This window comes from Ursus arctos, unplaced genomic scaffold (genome assembly GCF_023065955.2).
Source record: "Ursus arctos isolate Adak ecotype North America unplaced genomic scaffold, UrsArc2.0 scaffold_3, whole genome shotgun sequence".
In the NCBI taxonomy this organism is placed as follows: Eukaryota; Metazoa; Chordata; class Mammalia; order Carnivora; family Ursidae; genus Ursus; species Ursus arctos.
This window is the reverse complement of record NW_026622985.1, coordinates 87,532,993-87,554,901: the sequence shown is the minus strand read 5'-3', so window position 1 is coordinate 87,554,901 and position 21,909 is coordinate 87,532,993. Positions and strand designations below refer to the sequence as shown.

General features: G+C 44.0%; 1 protein-coding gene across 2 annotated transcripts in view; it reads left to right on the top strand.

Moving 5' to 3' along the window:
* Window positions 1–743: 743 nt before the first annotated feature.
* SVOPL (SVOP like) overlaps window positions 744–21,909 on the top strand; it is a 71,714-nt gene continuing 50,548 nt past the window's right edge. The window contains exons 1-9 of one of the 2 annotated variants that reach the window (XM_026511692.4): window positions 744–829; window positions 2,369–2,484; window positions 2,666–2,757; window positions 5,584–5,682; window positions 10,452–10,523; window positions 12,035–12,159; window positions 14,768–14,831; window positions 17,272–17,397; window positions 19,900–20,028. In XM_026511692.4, the coding sequence (XP_026367477.2) occupies window positions 2,403–2,484; window positions 2,666–2,757; window positions 5,584–5,682; window positions 10,452–10,523; window positions 12,035–12,159; window positions 14,768–14,831; window positions 17,272–17,397; window positions 19,900–20,028 (789 nt within the window). In that variant the 5' untranslated portion in view covers window positions 744–829; window positions 2,369–2,402. Of the gene's footprint in view, window positions 830–2,368; window positions 2,485–2,665; window positions 2,758–5,583; window positions 5,683–10,451; window positions 10,524–12,034; window positions 12,160–14,767; window positions 14,832–17,271; window positions 17,398–19,899; window positions 20,029–21,909 lie in introns of those variants that run through there. The other variant, XM_044388623.3, reaches the window with a different exon arrangement.

Sequence of the window (21,909 nt, the reverse complement as noted above, 5' to 3'; positions counted from 1 at the left end):
CCAAATACACCTATCATCCTCAATAATTTTCAACATACGGCCATTCTTTTTTCTTCTATATGCCCATCTATTTCTTATGCACCGTATTCCACACTACCGTTGAATTGTTTTCAAAATTTATTTATTTGTTTATTTGAGGGAGTTGGTGGGAAGAGAAGCAGAGGGAGAGGGAAAGAAAGAATCTCCAGCAGACTCCCCACTGAGCGCAGAGCTGGATGCAGGGCTGGAACCCACGACCCTGAGATCACGACCTGAGCCGAAATCAAGAGCCAGACACTTAACCGACTGAGCCACCCAGACACCCTCCCACTGAATTAATTCAAAATGAATCCCAGACATCATATCATATCGTTTCTAAATATTTTAGTATGTATCTCTACTCTATAAGGATTCTTTTTTTCTGCAGTAGCCACAATACCATTATCACACCTAATGATGTCATCAGAAATTCCTTAACAGCATCAAAGGTATGCATTTGTTCACATTTCCCTGACGTTCCTCTCCTCTCTTTTTCATCTGATTCTTTTGGATGTTGTTGTTTTACCGTTGGTTTATTTGAGTGAGTATCCAAATAAGATCAACTCATTTGTTTGGTAAATTTGTCTCTTTGCCTTTAGTCTGTAAGTTCCCCTTTCCTCTTTTCACCTTGCCATTTATTCATTGAAGAAGTTGGGTCGTTTATCTTATACGACTTCTCACATTCTGGATTTTTTTTCTTATTGCAGCCACATGGTACGGTTTAATGAGTTTCTTCTTCATTCCTGTGTAAATTGGGAGAGCTAGAGGACCAGACTCTGCTTGAACTTCTTCTTAAGAGAATACATCGCAGGTAACGTATACTCCTGTCTTAGTACCGCTCCTCAGGACCACGTGATAGCTGATTGTCTCTCTTTTGGTGGTATTAAGATTTGTTGATGGCTGCAGGTGTTATCAGTCTTATCCATCTCTTACCCATTTCTTCATCAGCCTTTCATCTTGTAGTTTATCAGCCATTGGTAATCATCGCCTAGATCCATTATTTCATCGAGTTGCAAAGTCATGGTAATTTAATCCCATTCATCCTTTTTTTCCTGCATGTATTAGAAGAAATTAAAAAACAATTGTCTTTCACCAACTATTTGGTTACCCTGAAGTACAAAGAATTTGTACAAGAAAGACAAGATATTCACTAGTTTTCAGAATAATGAATTGATTTCTTAGTATTCTCCAAAGATGATCAGTGAGATTTTCATTTCAGTGTTGCTATGAACAATGGATTTTGATATCTTTGATGTGTTTCAGTTCTTTGCCGTCATTATTCTTCTCGATGCTTAAATGGTCCCATCTTTGGCCGATGGGAGCCTTTTCAAGTTGAGTCTTGTAATCTTTTGTCACAACCCCAGGAGTGTTTGATATCTTCCTTGCTTCTGGTATGACAAGACGTTCCAGGCTCCATTTACATTTCCTGTCCCAGATCCAGAATTAGCCATTTATCTAAGGCACCGGTGTTTCTTTTAATGGGAAATAGGAAAGAAAACAACCTGGGCTCTAGGAGGGCTCATTAGTCATTTTTTCCAGACTCATCCAGTGGATAATATTAGGATATGTGTGTATGAAATACATAGTGAATTCATAGTGATATTTCCAATTCAAAGTTAGGATTGTAAGATTTTTATATAACTTCTCTGATTTTTGTATGTTTTTTCTTTTACACCCAAAAGCTTGATTCTTAATCATATCAATGTAATTACTACTCACTTTATCCTACAATATGTACTAGTATCAAAATAATGATACCAATGTTGATACTAACAATCTAGTTACTGAGAACAGGCTATGATTTCTATTTATCCCACCAGGGATGTAGAGTTAAATGACCATGTCTTCAAGTCATTTGGGAAAAACTTCGCTAAATTCATACTCAGCTTTCTTTGTTTTATTTTTCTTTTGACTTCAAGAGTTAAGAATCCTTCTTTGAGCTAAATACATGAAGGGGGAGGGAGCCAATAAAAAGAAGTGCTCCTGGGTTTCTGTCAGAATGAAATGAAAATGTTACATAGAAAGCACATTATAAACCACAAGACCTACAGCAATGTAAAATGCCAGCTGCTGCGATTATTTCTCTGTAGCAAAGGCCATCTTCACTCCCAGTTAGAGGATGCTATTGGCCAAATTGGCCAGATCTCACCTGGCCCCTGACTCAGGGTTGATTACTAGCCACTGGGGCCCCATCATCTCATTTGGCCATTTGACCGCTCCATGTCTCAGGTTCCTTATATGTAAGATGGTGATGAATTAGAATACCGAGCTCACAGATTTGCTGTGAAGATCAAAGGAAAATGTGCACTCTATTAAATATTTTTCTTCTTCCCTCTCCCGCTTCCATCAGGGAAACCGTGTGGGGAACTGGGGCCATTTAGAAGATGGAGACCAAGCAGACAGAGCCGGTCACCATCATTAGCCTCCGGAAACTGAGCCTGGAGACCCCAGAGACACAGCCAAAAGGTAAGATGATCATGGAAGTTTTGGACCCTCAAGCTGCGGCTTAATTTCCCCACGTATTTACTGATTTTTATAATAATGAATTGGTTTCCCAACACCTTCCTCCTCATTATTAATGAGCTATCATCCACATACATTCCCTTCCCACAGAGGCTATTCCTCTCACTCTGCCCTTCCTTGTTAGAGTCAAAGACATTCACCGTGGAAGATGCCGTGGAGACTATCGGATTTGGACGTTTCCATATTGCCCTGTTTCTGATCATGGGCAGCACTGGGGTGAGTGCTCCTTGGAGATCATTTGAATCTCTAAAGCAAATTCATTATTGGATGCTTAGAAATGTTCTTCCACATTTCTTCCACTGACCTCCATCTCTGGGATGTCCATTCAGGGAGGGGAGTGAAAGGGAGCAGGAACCCTGTGAGGGGGTTAATTCAAAAATAATTTTCATCTACCTTTGGCAGGTGTTTGGTTATGAGCAAATAAATATCTGTGTTTTTATGTTCTGGGAATTCAATATTCATTTAAAAAATGGTTTATATCTCTTCCTTCTCTGGGAAGAGAGGAGAAAACCATTATCACTCTAAGTAAAATTATACACATGGTCCTCAAATATTTTGTGTATAAGAGTCATACAGGACACCTGTTGTCATTACAGATTTCCAGAATCTTTAGGAGGCACTGATGAAGTTTTGCTATTTACCATCAGCTATTTTGAGAAAAGAAGAGTGACAGCTCAGCCCCAGGGCTTTGACCAATAGTGGGACTGTCCCAAGAGACCACTACTGCTTCTTCCTTTTGTCGTAGGTGCAGTAAGAATATGTTAGGAATATGATAGTGATAAGCTGAGAGAAATGGTCAACACGACAATGGTTTAACGTGGGACATAAAGATAGCTAAGAGGACACTAGTGAGTAAATAGTAGAGAGCCCTGACCCTCGCCCTCAGCTAAATGGTATAAGAAACAGAGTGATGTGAGCTGGAGGGAGCACTTGGCAAGTTCTGATGCAGGGCTCCAAAGCCTTATGCTCTCAGGAGGCAGTCCAGGAACAGAGAGAAAGGCAAGGCATGTTCTGGCCCTACTTTTATATTAACCAACAATACAATTTAGAACATTTCTTCATCTATAATGTCTCATCGAGGCTCCAAAATGTTAAGATTCCATGTTTCAAGGTGCAAGTGGGTGTGACTGGGGAGGGTTTTATCATAACTTTCCTCTACTTTCAACCAGAACATCTCCACTTCTGTTTTACATATTTGGTTTCCAGTATGGTTCTGTTACATGGTCCCCTTAGCTTACACACTGTTAAACTCTTTGCATCTTTTACCTTCAAATCTGTTGGGAGCCCTGTCTTTTCTTCCATTATAGCCCTCTGGCAAGTGAAAAGAAAATGTAGAATTTCTTTTACCTTCCCAAATCAATCAAATCACCTATACAAAGGGAGCGTATCTTTATTGTTATTATTTGTATTAGAAAGATGGTGCTATTGTACCCTCTTCCCAAAGGATAGGTATCACCTCTGTATAGGTGATATGATGTCCATATCCAGATCCATGTTCATGGAGATTGTATGTCTATTGCACATTTACACTAGATTTTGCTGTGAAATAGCTTCTGGTCTTCTTTAAGTGTTTTATAAGCTGCTTCAGTTCTTCCCAACCCATCAGGTAGAAAGCGCTATTTACCAGGCTTCCTCCCCCCTGCACACACACACACACACACACACGGACACACACACACACACACTGTTTAATTAGGTGTGGTAACCAAATCCCTTCCCTGGTTTTAGGATGAGCTGCATTGGATGGATCTTCTCATCAGAATAAGTGTGTTAACAGTGATGGGCATGGCTCCTCCTGGCCATGGTCTCTTAAGGTTCTTGGTCAGAGGCAGTAGGAGCAATAGCTGGGTTTCAGGGCCCCATGTGACCAGGGTATATGTAATAACATCACAGCAGCAACACGGCCTCAGTCTGTGACCAGGCATCCTGAACCCTGGTGTTCTCTGAGGTCTTCTAAGATCTTCATATACCGTGCTGCTCCTCTGGGTCCCTCTCCCCTAAGGCTGTTATATCAGAGTGGGGCAGAGTCTTATCCCTTATTGGCTTATTTGCTCTTAAGACAGCTTGGAGGAGTAGAGTCCGGATTAATATTGATCCAACTGCTTTATATTACTGAGAGAGATATGTTTAATAAATCAAATATCCTTCTGAGGTTGTCATGCCGTCTCTTATTCACTATACTATTTGGGCTAAAACATACTAACTATCTGAACTCTAAACATGACTAAAGTACTTTCCAAAAAGAGACAAACCTTTACGATATCTTTCCGATTCCCCTATAGTAGCTAACACCGCTATACTTTTTTCATCCCAGACCTTCAAGTTATAAATACGCAGATAGTACTATAATACATAATCCACACAAATATCAATTCTTTTCTAGCATCTACTTCTTCCTTTCCCTGGGAGATAAACTTACCCTACAATGGATTGCAAGATACGGACAGAGGATGATATTCAAACTTCCTATTGGAAGAAATATTTACTAGCACAACTTACACTAGGTTTGCCAATAGACCTTCTTCCCTGCTGGTGAACTCATTGTTCTGTACTTGCTGCTTTACTCTCCCCTAGCTTTCATGAAGCTTGCCTTCCAGCTCAACTTCTTGAGATCAGAGACTCTTTCACAAATCCATTTGCAAGGTCCTGAGACCTTCACAATGATGAGTATGAAACAACAGAGCCAGGTTGACGTGGGTCACCCACTACCTAAGTGATTCCCCTGCATACACACACACACGACACCCTCATAGGGCTATAGTGCAAGTGCGTGGATCAGCAACATCGCAAATAAATATAGGTCATAAGTCTGTGGGAGTCCTCTCAAGTCATTCGAACCGTAAACATTACATCCACGAAAGCCAACGTGCTACTATGGTCTTTACCCAACTTAGCAGTGTTGAGTAGTGCTCACTATAGGTGCTCCCTCCATGGGGGAGGGGAAGGAGGAGGTTAGAATTAGAAGGATGACGGACAGGCACACGTGGAAAGAATTGATGAGAAACCAGCACTAAGACTCGGTGTTTTCCCTCCTTCTTTAAGGTTGTCGAGGCCATGGAGATCATGTTAATAGCAGTCGTGTCTCCTGTCATTCGCTGTGAATGGCAGCTGGAGAATTGGCAGGTGGCATTAGTGACCACGGTGAGTGCCAGCTTCGGGTGCTTTGAATGAACCAGCTGTAAAGCCAGGGCTTCTGCTCCCCATCCCCCATCCCACAGGGCTAAGAGCCAAAGTCTACCTCACTGTTTGGTGTGTTGGCTTCCAAAGCTCATGGAGTTGCAGGCCCAAACTACCATTTCCTGTAAGGAGCACAACCTTAAACTGCTTATTTTCTAGCCCCTAGCAAGAGGCTAGAAGAGACAAATGCAAATCAGAGAGAGTAGCCCTTAAGTCATGGATTAGTTATGGTTTGAGTCAGACTGCAAATTATTTGGACCATAGCAACTTACGCAATCACCAAATCATGCTCGCAAGAATAATATTGTGGCATGCATTCAACGTTTCCCAAAGAGCGTTATGAATAGCCTTATGAATGGCACATCAAGTTTTGCTACAGAGTGGAATTAAGGATACTCTACAGCATTCTTTCAAAAGGTATTTATTAAGTACCCATGAATTGCCAGCAGCCCATGTGTGCACGTGTGTCTGTTGTCAGGAGTACAAGCAGCTCCATGTTGCTTGAATAGAAAGTCAGGAAGAGGGAACAATGGGAGACAAGGCTGCAGAGAGGTGGAGATCAGACACATCTTGGAGTCTGTGTATGGACTCCATTCTGGAGATCACTCTAGGCCCCTGTACCCCAACTTCAGTCAACATGTGCAAGCCCTCCAAGTAAAATATAGTTGACACGGGTCTATATGACAGTTCTTCCAAATTACTCTTTTACCTAACAAAGATCAATTTTACCTAAACACATCATTGACTTCATAGTTATTATGTATTTCTCATTAAATGGATATTCAAATACACTTCCTATCATGCGGAGCTCAGGTAAATCTTTTTTTTAAATCTTAGAAGAGGCTCTTCATGCCGAAAAGTGTTGGAGGCTACACAGTGGATGACAGGGAGCCATTAAGGGGCTTTAAGGAGGGACATGGTCAGCTTTCCAAGCACCCCGAGGAGATAAGGTTGGAAGGTAGATACATTAGCCGTGGTAAAGTGGCAGAGCGCATAGAGGGGAGGGAGTGTGTTCTGGAAGTATTTAAGAGGTCACATCAGCCAAGGAGATGAAAGAAAGACGAGGTGAGGAGTGGAGAATTGATTGGCTTGGGTATTGAAGCTGGTGTTCATGAAGGCAGGACTACGTAGAGAAATTACGATGAGACAGGTGCCAATCCCCTCACGGACGGAGAGGGGAGTGTCGGGAGACAGGTGCCGATGGGTATAGGATGCAGAGTCAGTTGGCGGAGGCCTTGAAAGACGGTGAGGCTTTATAGGAGACTGAGAGTTGTGGTCTGAAACTGGCCGTGGAGAATGCTGGAAGTTTTCCCCAGCCCCCTACCCTTCTGGGGGTTATGGGCAGAGGGGAAGAAGTGTCCCCGCCTCTCACTCACTGCCTTAACCAAACCTGACCTGGGAATTCTCATCTGTTTGGGAACCGGGAACCAGGAACCTCCTCCTCACCTAAGGAACCGATCTGAGTTCTCCTCTCAGGTGACGTGTATTATCCGCCCAGCTGTGTTTCTCTCCGTGTCTCGGAGGCCAGGAAATGTGGAGCCCGGTGTCGTTCTCAATCCCAGCAGCAAATGTACAAATCTGCTTCTTGCCTGACATCTATTTCTCTCTTTAAAATTCTTTAATAATTTTGTCGCACTTGTTCCTTTTTTAAAAAGTTCTAACACCTTTAAAAGAGGGAAGGGGTATAAATAAAAATAGCTAAAGACCTTGCCTGGGCTTGTAATTAAGTGACTCAGCCATTTTTCATTTTCTTCTCCACATAAAATGCAGTTGCCATCTGGAAGGCATTCCTTGTCAATCCTGTCCTTTGGAGTGACTGCTGTAACGTTCCGTGTAATTATAACTGCACCACACCCCAGCTGGCTTGTGGCTATGCACGTCTCTATCCCTGAGGACGCTGGGCCATCCAGCTGTGGATTTTGCATCTGTCACTGCCATGAAACTGTATTATATGGTACACATTCTATATTTACAACTGACATTTCATTGGTTGTGTTGTGTTGTTCTCGGTGTCATCTAAGAAGTTTCCCTCACGTCAGCTGTAACATGACTTCCTTGTCAGGTGGCTCACGGCTCAGGAGACTTTTCTCTAGGGAATTCAAGTCACCCCATGGGTGCCCATTTCTTGCTCTGAATTCCTGGCTGGCTGCTGTCCTTTAGTGTCCTTCATCCTGGCTGTGAGTCCCATCTGGCTTTGGCAACTGTGCCCTGGGCTCACTGACCTCAATGACCTTGCCAACAGGAGGGGCTCAGACTGATTCAACTAAGAGACCACATTTTGACCAACTCCCAGGCTCCCCATTCCTCAGCCCCAACTCCACCTGCCACCTGCCACCTTCAGGACAACCTGGCCCGAGCAGTTAACCTTGAGGACTGTGGATGAATTACAGTCACATTTTGTGACTAAGAGTTAGTGCTGAAGAAACAAAACTTCACGTGGTGCATAAAACAGAAATAGAAGAGTAATTTTTATGCTAAAAATAAGTACCTGCAGAAAAAGCAGACCCTCCAAAGGAAGGGGGGGGGAGAGAGAGAGAGAGAGAGAGAGAGAGAGAAAGTTTATGTCTTCACCTTTGTGCGATTTCCCCAAGAGGGTTAGCATTCACAAGCTTTGGGGTTCACACAGGCATTGGGTCAAGGTTTGTGTTCTAGACAGACTTGGTAATAAACAACTCAGCCTTAGGAAAGTCCTGTCTTTACACTGAGTGGGAAGAAAATGAGAAAGAAAAAAAAAATCTTATGGGCAAGAACAGAGTAAATTTTAAATTTGATCTTATTTGACTATTTGCTTCACCTTCATTAATCCTTTAATTAAACTTAATCCAGGTGCAATTAAGTCTATTAACCCAATGTAACATCTCAATCAACAAAAGTACTTTAAATCCAAAGAGCCACTTTCCTCCCTGCCCTGGGCAGTCTGTGATTACTTCCTTTTTTTCAAGTCTGGTCAAAAAGAAAAAAAAAAAGAATTAGTTTACTTCTTCCTTCTTGGAGGGAGTTTGATAATTCCATAATAGAAATTGCTTAATTTCAGAGGTGCCCAAATTTTGAGATTCACCAACTGATATGATTTTTTAATTCTATTTTAAGATTTTTATTTATTCACTTGAGAGAAAGAGGACAAGTGGGGCCTGGGGTAGAGGGGCAGAGGGAGAAGCAGACTCTCCATGGAGCAGGGAGCCTTATGCGGGACTCGATCCCAGGACCCTGGGATCATGACCTGAGCTGAAGGCAGACGCCTTAGTCCACTGAGCCATGCAGGCACCCTGATATTTTTTTTTTAATTGAGCGGCTGACACAGGGTTGACATTAAAAATATGTATATTTGATAATTAAGGCTGTTAGAAGACGAGAAAGAGGTAAAAAATCTTGCCACTGACTGCCGTCATCTTTCAAAAAAAAAAGAAAAAGGAGGGCACATTCATATCAACAATCAGAAAGAAAATGATTCTAGAATAAAAAGAGCCCTTAATATTCGATAAATTTAGGTTTATTCAAAATGTATACATTGACCTTATTTTCACTGTTTTTCTCAGGACTGATTAGATTTCATGATAGGGCAGCGTCTGTCCCAAGACTGGCATTTAGAAAGCATTGGCTTCTCTCCCCCTCCCCTTCTATCCTGGAAAGCACAGTGCAGAGAAAAAGCATGGCTTTGTTGTTCAAGAACAGATACGATTTTTTTTTTTTTTTTATAGTTCCCTGTGGAAGAAATGCGTTTGAGTTTTCCTTATGAAGAGTAAGGAAGGGGGGAAAAAAGAGAAAGTAAAGCAGGCAGCAGAGAGAAACAGTTCTCTTATTGAAAAAGTCTTAGAAATGCAAGCTAACACCTTTCCTTTGATTACCCTAGAGTCAATCAGTCAGAGATCTTACTAGAAAGGAAAGCAAGTGAAGCTTGGAACTGCTTGAAAGAAGAAAAATAAGTCGCCTAAAGGCATAGACATCAGATCACAGCTCAGACTGAGTTAAAATGCTGGTATCATACCCAGTTTCTTGAATTTTATCAGTGTAGGATAAGCCATCATGAGAACGAGTATGGAAAAGAAAGAGATGTATATTAGTTTTGAAGAGTGGTTCTGTATGGGTGATTGGTTTTGGTCTTTATTTAAAGTTTATGTTTACCTATAAAAACATAAATGAAAATTGCTTCTAGAAGCCTCAACTTGTGTGTGGAATAAGGCAGGTCATGAATGAATAGAGCTTGTTTTTAATTCTTAAAATGGAAATGCACAATTATACATCTGAACAGAATGAGGCCAGGGCCATCATCTTTTTTTTTTAAAGATTTTATTTATTTATTCGACAGAGATAGAGACAGCCAGCAAGAGAGGGAACACAAGCAGGGGGAGTGGGAGAGGAAGAAGCAGGCTCATAGCGGAAGAGCCTGATGTGGGGCTCGATCCCATAACGCCGGGATCATGCCCTGAGCCGAAGGCGCCCCTAAGGCCATCATCTTGGATCAGAGGGAGAGCAACCACATGTTCCTCCCACCCATTTCCACCTGGGGGCAGCATCTCCAGGTGTGGCATGAGCTGATGGGAAGCATCAGCCTCTGAAGCCCTGAATATGGTGACCAGAGACAGGAGAGCTTTGTGAAAACCTGTTCTTCACCTTCTACCCCTTGCACATTTCCAGTCGACTTTTCATGAAGATGAATGAATGGGAAATGCAGCAAATCAATATATTCTAGAAAGCCTGCCTACAGGATAATTTTTTTCTCACTCCACCTCCAGATGGTGTTTTTTGGCTACATGGTATTCAGCATCCTCTTTGGCCTCCTGGCTGACAGATATGGCCGCTGGAAGGTAGGTTGGCCTTGAAGAATGATTTGGAATTTTCTTTTGTGCTGATGTCACCCCTGCTTCTCTGTAGCAGACATTTCTTTTGTCAATAACCCGGATAGAATGGGCGGAAATTCCTTCTCTGACACCACATGCCAGAATTCCGGGCTTGTCTTCTCGCTTTCTCATCTTTTCCTGGGGTACCTGTCCTCATACCTGGCCCCTGTCATCCGGGAATGGAACTGATGCGTGTGCACAGTTAGAAAATATTAGAATGTAGAAGTTGACACATAGAAACATAAGCAGCTTCACGCAAGTTAACTTTGGTTATAGCTTTGAAACTCAGCCACTTGCTCAAGGCCATGTACCTGCTAGGGTTAAACAGTAAGATCTGAATCTATGTCTTCTGATTAGAAGCCTAGGTCTCTCTCTCTCTCTCTCTCTTTTTTCCGTGTTTGATTTCTGGTAGGGAAGGCCTCTTTAAGCATAAGCCCAGGGGGACAAGTCCCAAAGGAAAATAATTACAGAATTTGCTGTATGTTTCGAAGTGCACGAAGTAAATATCATAGACATTCATAAATGAATCTGAAAACACAAGTAGCTCAAAAAAAATGTAAAAAGCACAAGAAGACATTTTACAAAAAAATAAAACTGGTCAACATATCTTGAAAAACATTCAATTGTGGGAGTAATCAAAAGGAAAAATACTAGAAGGTATGATTTTTTGGGTATCAAATCCATACGGATTTTTTCTTGTTTTCGAGAAAGCTGCAAGGGCACAGACACCTTCCCGTCATATTGGTATAGTTTTTCTGACCATCGGTTTGGTAGGATGAATCAAGAACCTTGAGAATACCTGTTCTAGTCCGATCATTTTCATTCCAGAAATCTAGCCCAATTAGATCATCAGAGAACCACAGAGATTTCTGTACGGACATTGTCACAGCTAACTGTAACCTCACTCTCAGCATTCAACCACAGGGGAAGCGTTTATGCATTATATTACCTGCATTACAGTACATCTTTCCACTGGAATCTTTTGCAGCCATTAAAAATATGTTTCCCCTTTTTGGGGGGGGGTTGGGAAGTCAAGCAAGATTTAAATATTTTTGTTTTTCTCTTTTTCTTCCATATTCTCTACTGTGAATTTTTATTATTCTTATAACTACGGAAAAAGCAAATACCTTAAATTTTCTCCTCATCCCCATTCCAATACTTCCCTGTGCTCCTCACGAGGGCAGGTTTTTGCTCCCAGATTTACGAGTTTCAGCTCCTGTCACCTGTTAGGGTGGACGCAGTCGGGCAGTTTTGAGGAACAGTCTAAATTTGAAATGTCTGGGCTTTCAGGCAATACAATGGCATAGATGGTGTTATTTGACGATCGTGAGGGATCCGTGAGCTCCCTGTAGAATTAACTCCTCAGAGAAACAAACATCTGGAAGGAAATTAAAAATCACCTTCGGAAGTTAATTTTCTTCCATTAATTTCTTCCACTGAGGCAGGTCCCATTAACAAGTCTCCTTTTGTTGCTTCAGATTTTGCTCATCTCGTTCCTGTGGGGAGCCTACTTCTCCTTGCTGACCTCTTTCTCTCCGTCCTACATCTGGTTTGTCTTCCTGCGGACAATGGTGGGCTGTGGTGTGTCGGGCCACGCACAAGGGTAAAGACTTCACGTAGAGGACGCTTCAGAGAGAGATGTGCACACCCCCACATTCTTACACATACGCTGTGGTTCCTGGGCCGATAGCATCCACACGTTGTAAATGTATAAGACTTCATTGTGCTAATTATTTTTTAGCTTTTTATTTATTTATTTATTTTTAATTTTTCTTGAAGTGAGGGCTGCTAATTCCTCTAGGAGTTATTTACTCATCAAAATAATGTTTGATGATGAGGCTAGCAGAGTGCACTGGACTGAATGCATTTAAATTTTTTTGTCCCTAAGGCTGATCTTTATTTTATTAGACTAAATGCTAAGCAAAAGTGCCGTGTGAGGTAGGTAATGCAGTCTGTTTGTTGCTTGAGAATTTGTTGGAAGAGTTTAGTTTGATCAGAAGCACCTTTAACCCTGAAGAGTAACCATTTTATTTTTTATTTAAGATTTTATTTATTTTTGAGAGAGAGAGAGAGACAGAGAGCAAGCATGAGCAGGAGAAGGGGCAGAAGCAGAGGCAGAGGGAGAAGCAGACTCCTCGCTGAGCACGGAGCCCAAGGCAGGACCCGATCCCAGGACCCTGAGATCATGACCTGAGCTGAAGGCAGACACTTAACAGACTGAGCCACCCAGGCACCCAAGGAGTAACTATGTTAAAATGCCATTGCCCTGTGACTAAATATTGTGTCTAAGTGCATTTGCAAAGCGGGGGGAGACTACTGAGAGAGACGGTGGCTGCTTGCCCTTCTCTGCCCTGGGATAAGTGCGCGGTGTCTTCTTGTGCCTGGAGAGGTGTTCTGTTAACCATTCAGCAACTCGGAAGCCTCCCCTAAATTCACAGAGCGCCTCAGGCTACTCTCTCCTGGGAGCCTTGGAGCGGGTTACCCTTAGAATGTATTAGAGGATATCAGAGCACCCAATTATTACCTTAATGTGTTGCAGAAAGACTGTACCTCTCTGGGGCATAAATTAAGCCCTGCTCTGAGCTTCGGAGCCCTACAGGAGTAGAAGTTAGCTTGACATTTACAACATCCCTCGGGAATCAGCCCAATAAATACGTTAAGAAAGCCCAAACCCTGGTTAAAAATTGCAACAGGGAAGAGCAATTAGAAAACTGAAGGGAGTATGATTATATTTGTCTATTCACAAAATTAATTAGAAACCTATGCTTTGACTGTCACCATTTGCTGTGGCCAAGTATTTACTTCCTTTTAGGTGTATTTTAATTTTCCAAGTATGTTTTAGAAAGGGAATCAGGGTTGGCAACAACATTTTGCCAATTTTGGGGGGAAGAAAATATTTCTTAAATGGTAGAAGGTTGAAAATAACTCTGGGAAGAAACATGTAAACAAAAAAGCCGTTGCAAGTTTCTTATTGTTCTCTTATGAGGATATTAGCTGTTCAGAATTATGCAGCAAAACGTAATTATTTAGGAAAAACTTCTGTTTTCCTTTACACGCTTGCACTCAGTACTTCTGACAAATCTTTTTTTTTTTTTTTTTTTAAGAGAGAGAAGGTGCACGTAAGCAGGGGGTGGTGGGAGGAGGGGCAGAGGGAGAGGGAGAATCTGGAGCAGGCTCCACTTGGAGCCCGAGGCGGGGTTCGATCTCATGACCCTGAGATCATGACCTGAGCCAAAATCAAGAGTCAGTTGCTTAACCGACTGAGCGACTGAGCCACCCAGGCGCCCCGACAAATCTTCACTTCCGACACTAAGTGTGTGGGTTATTTACACACCGGCCAATTCTCCAACACCAGCTGGGTGTTCTACAGTTTGGTTCAATTCTGACCCTAAATGGAGTTTGCTTAGACCCCGCAGGTTTAGGGCTCAGTCCCACGAGGCTCTCACCCCCCCTCAGACACCAATCACAAGCAGGAGGTCCCCAGGTTATCCACACCTTCTGTCTGACTTGCTACAAATTGGAAGTTGCCACAGATCCCTCCAAGGGCTCAATAAATTGCCAGAGCAGCTCCCAGAACCCAGGCCAGGAGTCTACTTACTACTGCAGATGCAATACAAAGGATATTTTAGAGGAGACAGATGAATGGCCAGGTGAAGAGATGGACACAGGACAAGGTCTGGAAGGGTCCTGAGAGCAGGAGCTTCTGTCCCGTGGAGTTTGTGCCACATCGCCCTCCCGGCACATAGATGTGTTCGCCAGCCTGGAAGCTCGCCAAACCTTGTGCGTTAGCGATCTTTAGGGAGGCCCCACCATGGAGGCATGAGGCATGTAGGCATCGACTCATTTGCCAACCCCTCTCCTCTCTCCAGGGGGTGGGGGACAGGGCTGGATGTTCCAAGATTCTAATCATGGCTTGGTCTTTTAAGACCAGGCCCCAACCAGGAGCTCACCAAGAGCCACCTCATTAGAACAAATGATGCTCCTTCGGAGAGGGAATTCCAAGGATTCTAGGTGTTCTATGTCAGAGACTGGAGTCAAAGCCCAAAGATTAGCAGGAACTGGGGGCTGAGAGCGGTATATCTGTATTTCACAATGATGAAGTCTATGTTTTTCATTCTTTAGCTCTGTGACAAGAAAAGTTATGATTTTTTCTAAGTTATTTGCTTTGATAAAAATGAAATTATTCTGTTCCCCCTCCCTTCCTGTTTAAGGCTAATCATAAAGACTGAATTTTTGCCTACAAAATATCGAGGCTACATGCTCCCGTTGTCTCAGGTAAGATAAAATAGGAATTCTATCCTAGAGGGTATGATGCACACGGTTTTGCTTTTGGCTGGTTGATTGTTGGATGAGCACACTGCCTATTTCTTGGTGTTAACTAAAGAGCACTGGGAAGGCTGGATGCCAGAGGTCCCATTTCAAGGTTCCCTCAGCCAGGACTTTTGTCACCCAATAGTCACATTTAGAATATAGTAGCCCCTTCCAGGAAACATTCCAATGACTGGTGTCCGTGGAATGATGGAAGCCCAGGAATGCATGTGGGATGGACTTTCTCTTCCCTGTGAGTCTTCAGTAGGGGGACACAGTTCCTAACCTTTTTTAGGGCAGCCCATCTCCCCTCCCGGGTTACTAGTATCTGCAAGGCCATAACTGGCTCCTGCCTGTGGGGACATGCCCTAGGTGCCTTGTCCAGCTGAGGCATTTACCCAGGTGAGGAGATTACGATGTTCCCAAGCCTGCCCCAGGCCCCACTGGCCGCTGAGGAGAAGTTTCGTGTTAGAAGCTATGTTGATCAATCGAGGCGTCCTTGTACCATCTCTGATGCCATCATTATCCAAATCAGGGGACCAGGAAAGAGAAGGCTCTTCTCACTGAAACATCTATTTGGCATTAAAGCAGTAGGAGAATATTTTAAGATTTATTTTACATTTTTCTAATACGCAATGTAGGCAACAAAAAATGACAAAGAACCCAACAGACACTGCCTGCTAACTCTTCCATTTCTCCCAGTTTTCTTCTGATTTTTGTGAAGATAGACGCACACACTGTTCATACGTAGCATTTGGATTTTATCCTTAACAGTGTTTCTTGGGCGTGGTCCTGCCTAAGCTCATCTGTGGACATTTTCTCTTCCACGTGCCACGCATTCCTTGGCATGCTTCCTGGTTGTGTCTTCTCCTGGCTAGTCTTATTTTCCTCCTCTCCTTGGGTCATCTAATTAGTTCCAACGGTTTTAGTTACCTGGATCTGTAAACCCGAATATCTTTATCTACAACCAAGAGCATCTCCTTGAGTTTCAGATGCGGTAGCCAATAGACTACTTGAGAGTCACTTGACTATCGCTTCACAAATATGACATGGATGGAGTTCATCTGTTCATCTTCCCCTGAAACGTCTTATTTCCACGTTTCCACTCTCAGCTAGTAGTAAACATTGTCCCCTCGGTCATCTGGGCCACAAACTCAAGAGCCGTCCCAGACCCCTTCTGTGCCTTCCCTCACCCCCATTTAATCCTTCACCAAGTCCTGCTGATTCATCCCTTATTGAGGGGCCCCCAATTGCAGTGTCCATTGGGAAACACTGTCACTTTTACGTCTAACATCTGTGCTAAATTATCAGTTTTGAAATTTTTGGCCACTTCACCACTAAAACTCTTGTCAGTGACACATCACCTGCTATCTGGTCCCTCACAATGGCTTACTGCTGGTCTTTGAATTTGCTGTCTCTTCAGAAAGTGCATCCCTGATCACTCCCCATGACATTACTCTTTTTTCATAGCCCTTAGCGCTTTCTGAAATAATGCCGTTTGGTTTTTGTAACTGAATTCTTTAGTGATAAAATAGTCACCCCTTAGTCAACCCTTAATTAGTCTCCTGCAAAGGGTCTTTTGTTCTATTGTCTTCTCTCCATCCTGTGAGGCGGAATGGCATTGTCATCTACTCTCCATCTTCCAGTGGGGTGAGAATGCTCAGGCTAACACTTGGAATAGTTCTGGTTCCCAAACTCGTGGGGCCTGGCCATAATGGGCTGCCATGTTGTTTGTTGATATAAAATGATCTTCAAGATACACTCTTCAGTACAAAATGCAATACATATACTATGATACCATTTGTGAGAAAAGAGAACGAGATATATCCTTATCAGCATGTATATGCTTAGAATAGCTTTGGAAGGACACAAGAAATTGGTAATATTGGGGTTCCGTCTTAAAAGAGAACTGGATGGCAGGGAAGTAGGAGAGGAAGAGAGTATTTTCAGTGTTTTCCTGTGTGCCTTTTGAGTTACAAACTAGTAAATGTATTATTTATTCAATGGGGGAAAATGTCAATGCCTCTGATTTTTAAAACTTTGGTGAGAGTACTGCCCCCCTGTCTAGCTGAGCCTGCCATTTATAGACAAGCAAACTGAGCCGCGGAGAAGAGAAGCGATGTTCCCCATTCATCCAGGTCCTGGAGGTGGTGCTGGGAGTAGAACCCAGAGCTGGGCTCCTTAAAGGCCCTCTTCCACCTCACCCTCTTATATCGAAATGCTTCCGAGAGAGGCAGGGTTGAGCACACTTGATAGGAGAAATTGCAAAGATTTTATTTTCAAGTAATTTCTATACCCAGCATGGGGCTTGAACTTACGACCCCAAGATCAAGAGTCACACGCTCCACCGACAGAGGCAGCCGGGCGCCTGGATAGGAGGAATTTTAACCTCCCGCTCTGTCCCCAGGTTTTCTGGCTGGCTGGCTCCCTGCTCATCATCGGCCTGGCCTCTGTGGTCATCCCCACCATCGGGTGGCGGTGGCTTATCCGCATCGCCTCCATCCCCGGCATCATCCTCATCTTGGCCTTCAAGGTGAGGACGCTCACCGGGCTCCCTCAGGTCCTCCCCTCCAGCTGACCCAGAGGTCCTTTTGCCCTGCAAGTGTTAGCCTCTTTCCTTCACTCAAGACCGTCTCAATCCGCTTCATCCCTCCGCTCCGTTAGCCTGCCTTATGGTCATTTATTGCTAGAAGTTCCGTCTGACGGCTGCACCCTATTTGGGCTGACCCCTGTCTAACCTTTAGTGCTTGGAGTCGGGTGCCTGGTACACATTCTCAGGCCAGTTCAGACCAGCTGGTTTGTCCTTCTGCTCTCCCTCTAACCCACAGAATCACCCTCTTCCTTAGGTTCTAGCAGAATTATGCTCATTGTTCAAAGACGGGGCTGGCAGCTCAGCGGAACTGGGATGTGGGGTGTGTGTGTGTGTGTGTGTGTGTGTGTGTGTGTGTGTCTTACCTAACACTGTGGAATCAAGGAATTTCAGATTTCACAAGGGTCCTCGCAGGGCATTTATTTCGTACCCCAACCACAAGCACACACCCTGTCACGGCCAGAACGCTCCCGGCTTTGGGCACTTTCAGACTCGAGACTTTATAGACGACATCAGTATGTTCACCCGCAGGCGGCCCTAGTTCTTAGGGAGTTCTTTCCAAAGCTGGGGGACCGTGCCTCCTTATGAATTTACCTGCGGTCTTCGTACTTCCCTCTGAAAATCCCAAGGTCTATCTTCTGCATGACATCCCTCCAAAGAGTTCAGAAATCTAGCCCAATCAGAGCTTTCCTTCTTTGAATGAAACAGTTCCATTACCTTCAGTTCTTTCTCCCGATCCTGATCCCAGAGCCCTGTCCATGTTTTTTCCGGACGAGCCCGTTGGTCGGTGTCTTCTCTGCAGTGAACTGTTGCTTGACATCCTACACAGAGCGGCAAGTGCCACGGCCCAGGGGCTTAGTGGGCCCGGGGCCTCCCGTGAGCAGCCTGCCTGCCTTGGTTGGTGTAGAAGGAAACGGACTGTCCTGGCCCCACCCTGCGGGCAAGTTGTATCCGCTCGGCCCGCGGGGAGGATTGAACAAGGTGACGCGTTAAGACTCTCTTCGTGAGCCTGGAACATGAACAGTGTTCAACATGCATTAGCATGGCTTTTTAAAATTATCAGTTTGAATCTTGATCTTGTCTGTGGGTCGATCACACTCACACGGAGCATATACCAGGCTCCGCATTAGGTTCCAAGGCTAAAAACACGCATAGGATTCAGTTCTTGCCGTCAAGGAGTGCCAGCCGGTCAGTGAGAAAGACCTGAATGCAAAACGTGATTGTACCAGCGGGATGTGGTAAGCGCTGGCACAGCTTTCATTCTGTGGGTGCTCAGGGGACAGAGTGATTTGTCCCAGTGGGGTGGTGCTGTTGAATTTGGCCTTGAGGGCCGGAGAGCCTGCATCGGGAGGGCCGGAGAGTGGCTCAAGGGCATTTGGGCAGAGCCGATAGGTCAGTCCAGTCATGAAGGTGTGAAAGGCAGAATATGTCTGGGGGAGAGCAGGTAGGCTGGAATGAAGGGTGCTGGTGGGAGGCGGGGCGCCAGGACAGGCCTGTGTCCGGATGACGAGGGCCTTCAAGGCAAGGGGCGCCGGTGGCATGGAAGGGGTTGTGTGCTGGGGAGCTGGTTCACGGCTGCATGGAGCCTGGGTGGGAGGGAACATGAAAACGCCAGGAAAGCAGTCAGAATCCTCCTGGTGGGAGACGAGGAGGATCTGTGCTGCCTGCTGGCCACGGACGGGGAGCAGGGAGCTGCTGGGGGAGGTGCTTTTCTGAGGAAGAACCAGCCCGCCTCGATTGGTTGTGAGGCATAAAGGGCAGGGAGTGGTTCCGGGTGATTCTCAAGGTCCCAGCCTCCATGGAGGCCTGTCTTGTTATGTATGTATGTATGTATTTATATTTATTTATTTATTTGAGAGAGCACGAAAGCATGAACGGGTGGGAGGGGCAGAGGGAGAGGGACAAACAGACCCCGCTCAGGGTGGAGCCTGACGTGGGGCCTGGTCCCAGGACCCCAAGATCTTGACCTGAGCCGACATCAGTGGCTGAACTGACTGAGCCAGCCAGGCGCCCCAGCCTGTAGTGTTTTCTGAGTATGGCATTCAAGGATCAGTGGGTTTCTTCCCCTCGTGGGTGCGAGAGGTCCCTGCTGTAGTCATGCTGTGCCCTGTTGCGTGTGGGAGATCGCAGGGTTCCTGGGGCGAGGCTGGGGTGACAGGGCAGTACAGGGGCCGTGGGGCAGCTGTTCACCAAATGGATGTAAGCCTTTCCCTGCCTTAACGAGTAGGCTGGGCTCCCTATCGGCCCGCTGTCCTCAAGTTGGGACTATAAAAGGGGGACATGACCCTATTTGTTCTAGGTCAACTTGGAATGCCGAAGCCGCCTGCTCTACTGTGTGGCTTTATGCTTGCACACGCACCGGGATGTGTGACTGTATAAGAGTCATCATGGAAGCCCCGGGGTCCACAGCAGTTGAACTCTGATGCTCTTTCCTTCTGTGCCCAGTTTATTCCCGAGTCCGCTCGTTTCAATGTCTCCACTGGGAACACTCAGGCTGCCCTCGCCACCCTGCAGTGCATCGCCAAGATGAACCGCTCGGTCATGCCGGAGGGGAAGCTCGTGGAGCCCATCCTGGTAAGTTCCCGGCGGGGAGGTCTTCTCCCCCCACCAGAGATCCCGGCAGTCCTGGAAGGGTAGAGGGGAGGGGACCTCCGCTCTCTAGCCTCGCCCTGGAGGGATGAGGGAAAAGAGCAGAGTAGACCCAGCCTAGACCCGGCTCCGTGGAGAGCCAGGTGGCCCTAACAAGTTACCTACCTTCGCTTTCCTCATCCATGAAATGGGCATAATAACCTCTATTTTGCAGAGCAAGTCACATGACTTGGCGTCTTTGTTTATGGCTGAGAGATTGTTTTATCATTTTATGTTCTTGCACTGGCCTTATAAATGATATAAATGATATAAATGGGAAGTGATATCAAACTTATAAACCTCATTAAATGATTTCTTAAAACAAAACTTGGCATTTACATCCTAATGGTTCCAGGAACCCTTAAGGTCAGTCTGAAATCATTTCTCACACCAGCGTCCACCACCCACCTGGGGACACAGGTACCAGTGGTACCTTCCTCACCTGTCCCGTCAACTCAGCAACACTCTATGTAAGAGAGAATTAGCCTCTTGCTTGTGGTTGGAATATGGTTATGGAATGCTTGCTGCAACTTGCCTCTAAAGTCGTTTATGCCTAATATTTATTTTGAGGGGAGCAGTGGGGGATAATAATGGGGTGTTACATGGAAGAGTTTTTAAAACTATGATTTAATTCATGTAAAGGTTAGAGTCTACTTTGGTTTAAGACTTTTGATTGAGGCGATTTTGGTAGTGTATATATTTTAGAAAATGGTCCAGCTCATCTAGGTTTTCAAATTTATTGATATAAAATTGTTCCCAGTGTTCTCTTAGAAGTTTCGAAAATCTACTTCATGTGTCCCCTCTTTCATTTTAATGCTGTATATTTGTGCCTTTCTCTTTTTTCTTGGTCCTCTTACTAGAGGTTTGCGTATTAACTTCAAAGAACAAGGATTTTTTTTGTTGTTGTTGTTCTCTTTATTGATTTTTTTTGGTAGTCTGGTTAATTTCTACTCTTTGTTTTCTCCTATAGCTTTTTATGTTTTTCTAGCTTCTTGAGTTCAATACTTAGCTCATTCATGGTCAGTCTTTTTGATTTTTAATGAAGTATTTAGCTGCATTTAGCAAGTTTTGTTACAGAGGAATTTTATTTTTATGTCTATTTTGTAACTGCTCTGAGTTTCTCTTTAACCAGTGAGTTATCTGTTAATGCTCTTTTTTATTCTTTGTTTCTAATTTAATTGCATTTTGGTCAGAGGATATTATCAATTATTTGGAATACTGGAGATTTCTCTGTTGTTCTCTGCATAGTGGCTTTTCATTGTTGTCCCATGTGTGCTTGAAAAGAGCGCGTGTTCTCACTGAGTATACGCATTTTGTTGTATATTGTTAATTGGGCCGGATTTTGCCCGGCTGAGTAACAGTTTTCCAATAAGATGATGGCTTTATTCCTTTCTCCTTATAGTCCTGACGGTTCACTTCATATATTTTGAAAATATCTTGTTTCTTCCTAACATACGATTGGCTTAGTCTCATGGATTAACCTTATTATGTTGTTATTTTATACTGGTTTGGGCCTTAAATTTTATTTTCTCTCATATTAATATATCAAAACTAGCTTAAGTTAGCTTTTTTTCCTGATGTGTCTTTTTTCCAGACTTCACTTTTAACTTTTCTGTGTTGCTTTGCTTGAAAAGTAACTTTTGTAAATATATAGCTGATCTTTATTTTTTTTTTTCACTCAGTCTGGTATTCTGTATCTTTTAGTAATGACTTTGATCCATTTATATCTATTGTGATTATGCACATATTTGGACTTAACTTCTACCATTTTATTTAATATTTCCTCTTAACCGTGTCTTTCATTTTCTCCTTTCCTACCTTTTATTA